General features: G+C 41.4%; 1 protein-coding gene across 1 annotated transcript in view; it reads left to right on the plus strand.

Moving 5' to 3' along the window:
- Positions 1-259: 259 nt before the first annotated feature.
- Positions 260-2532, plus strand: part of T265_03375 (hypothetical protein) — a gene marked incomplete at both ends in the record, with an annotated part of 7678 nt that continues 5405 nt past the window's right edge. The window contains 2 exons of the mRNA XM_009167844.1: positions 260-317; positions 1001-1288. Coding sequence (XP_009166108.1) covers positions 260-317; positions 1001-1288 — 346 coding nt within the window. The remainder of the gene's footprint in view (positions 318-1000; positions 1289-2532) is intronic.

The following is a 2532-nucleotide window of genomic DNA, read 5'->3' on the forward strand; positions in this document are numbered from 1 at the left end:
GGTCGTTTTCACAAGTTTCTGAGTCTGCCGCCCAGTTTGCATAACTGGGAACTTACAGTTAGTGGCTAAACTAGTATTAGCAATGTTGTGGAATGTAGGTGGCTCGGGTGCACTGCTTCGTTGTTGATCTGTTCGCCGCTCAACCCTGCACTGACGATATCACCTCGATTGGTGATGAAACGTTTGCCATCCAACTGCCAAGCTCGGCGAACAGACCAACAACCAAGCTAAACTAGTATCTTTGCTCCGCTATTGACTCATGCGGAAAATGAATCGAAAACTAGAAACTAATCGTAAATTAGCGATTCTTGCCACCGGTTTGACAATTATTAAACCGTGGTTGTTAAAATCCCAGAGTCGTCGATCTTGCCAAACTTATAAATGTGGAAAATTCGTGCGATAACTTAGGTTGGCTGATTATTTTAAAGAGTTTAGCCTATTGGTCCTACAGGGGAATATACAAAGTTTGACTCTGGAAGTGAAATATCTGGCTCAAGGGACTCATGGACACAGTTGATTTTAAGATCCTATTGATTGTCAGTTTTTTAATACAAGGCAACCTCAAGGTTCACACATCCTTAAATGGGCTGACTGAAAAAAGGAAATGAATAATGTCAGTTTCATGTTTCGAGCAGGACAACACCGCGTTACATAAAACGCCTCTTTAATTCATGTTGACCTAACTTATGACTACCGTAGACGACAGATTCAGTTGAAATTCATGTGTATATACATCAATACAACTTGCAAATGAGTTTATGCCCCCATTTCACTCCTACGCACCGACAGAGGAATTCGCAGTTTTCCGATTGGACAAAACATCAAGTGGTCTAATTGGTCTGACTCGTCTTTTGTCTGAGTTGCTCTCTCTCCACCCAGTGCGTGGGGGGGGGAGATATGAGCAAGCAGTAGGTTGAATGTGGGTGGGTTAAGTTGACTATTACTTCATTGAGATTGGTCAGCTGAATTCGGCAGATGTCACGTTTTCATTAAGTTCCAGTTTATCCTAAAGCTGGTCAGTATTTGAGATTTATTTCTTCTGGAATGAGTTGTGCTCACTGTTTTCAGCCTCAGCAGTTATTTACGATCGATGCCATCTTGGCGTCGGAGTGCAAGTCAGACAAGATCCCGAACAAGGAAGTCAGACAACACTTGGAATTATGCCCTTCCGTGTGCAACGAGCTGCCCATTAATCCAGATGTTTCTTCGCACCTTCATCCAGTCAGTAGTTACTGGTCACAACAAATTTCGAAATCCCTACCCACGGACCTTGAGGTGAAGGCTGCAGGTTAGTTGGGATCTATGTTATCTGGGTCGTAAAGACGACTGTAAGAGTAATACGATAGTACAGTTATTTTTTCAGTAATGTACGTATTTTCTTCTACTGCTGGCGATTTTAACATGGGATTGCGGGGGTCTACAAAAATAAAGTACATTGTATCGAATGTCAGTACAGCAGTTGTGGTGTTCAAAGTAAGAGACAGCGTTTTATTGTGATACGGAATTTGTTTTCGCTGCATTAATCATGGCCGTGAGGTTGGTAAAAAAAAATTCAGCTTTTAGTATGCCATTTCTTCCAGCTGGTGTTATTCTAGGTAGCAAATAAATCTGGTAGTTTCAACAAACTTGGATGTCCGAAACTGATATTTGACCAGGTCTCTACTGATCTGTTCGCTGAGCAAAATTTTCATCGTCATTTGGGCAGATAGTCACGAGTGTGCGCTTCGGCTAGAACTTCATCCTTCATCTATGTTAAGTGGACTACAAGCCAAAAAGCGAAAGAATTTACGCTGTATCAGCATTAAGGCTGAAAACGAACGGTATGAACGCTACCCTGAATCGTTGAAAAAGTTGAGATCTGATTCATCGCGTTTTAATGCGTTCAAAACAATGCCACATCTCCAAAGAGAATTCATATTTTGTTCCTAAGGCAGTGGTCGGTAACCGGTATCAGTCTGCAATGGACACTCACTTCCTCAGCTTTTTTGGCCGGAGGGAAAGCCTCAGACAGTCCAACTTGGGGTAGAGAATATATGGGTTTCCCTGGATGTAGCGTTTCTTCGGATAGACTGCACACTAAGTGATCCCTAAAGAAAAAAACGCATATGTGGGTGACCTTTCTGGACATACATTTACTAGTTCACCCATTAAATTCGCGCTATTGTATGGGTGAATTCGTTTTGGTAACATCGTACCTGGAAATGGGACGCGGATTTACCAAATTGTGTAATCATCAAGAGAGTAAACGTCAACCCCAAAAGATAAATGTCACATGCATCGTAAATGTTCAATACATAGCAGATAAAGATCTCAGCACTTCAGGAAACGATTTATTCGTTCATTGTTTAATTGCTTAAGTAGTAAATAATCACCTCATTCATTCAGTCATTCACTAACTTCTCTAAAATGGGCAATAGTGTGGGTCCATATTTATCGAATCGGAGGGCAAAACCAATGCACCGAAACCAAAAAGTATTGCTTAGTAACGTACAGTGGGCCACGCTATTTTTGTAAAAGAGTATTTCCTTATAT

The sequence above is a fragment of the Opisthorchis viverrini genome, assembly GCF_000715545.1.
Source record: "Opisthorchis viverrini unplaced genomic scaffold opera_v5_48, whole genome shotgun sequence".
NCBI lineage: Eukaryota > Metazoa > Platyhelminthes > Trematoda > Opisthorchiida > Opisthorchiidae > Opisthorchis > Opisthorchis viverrini.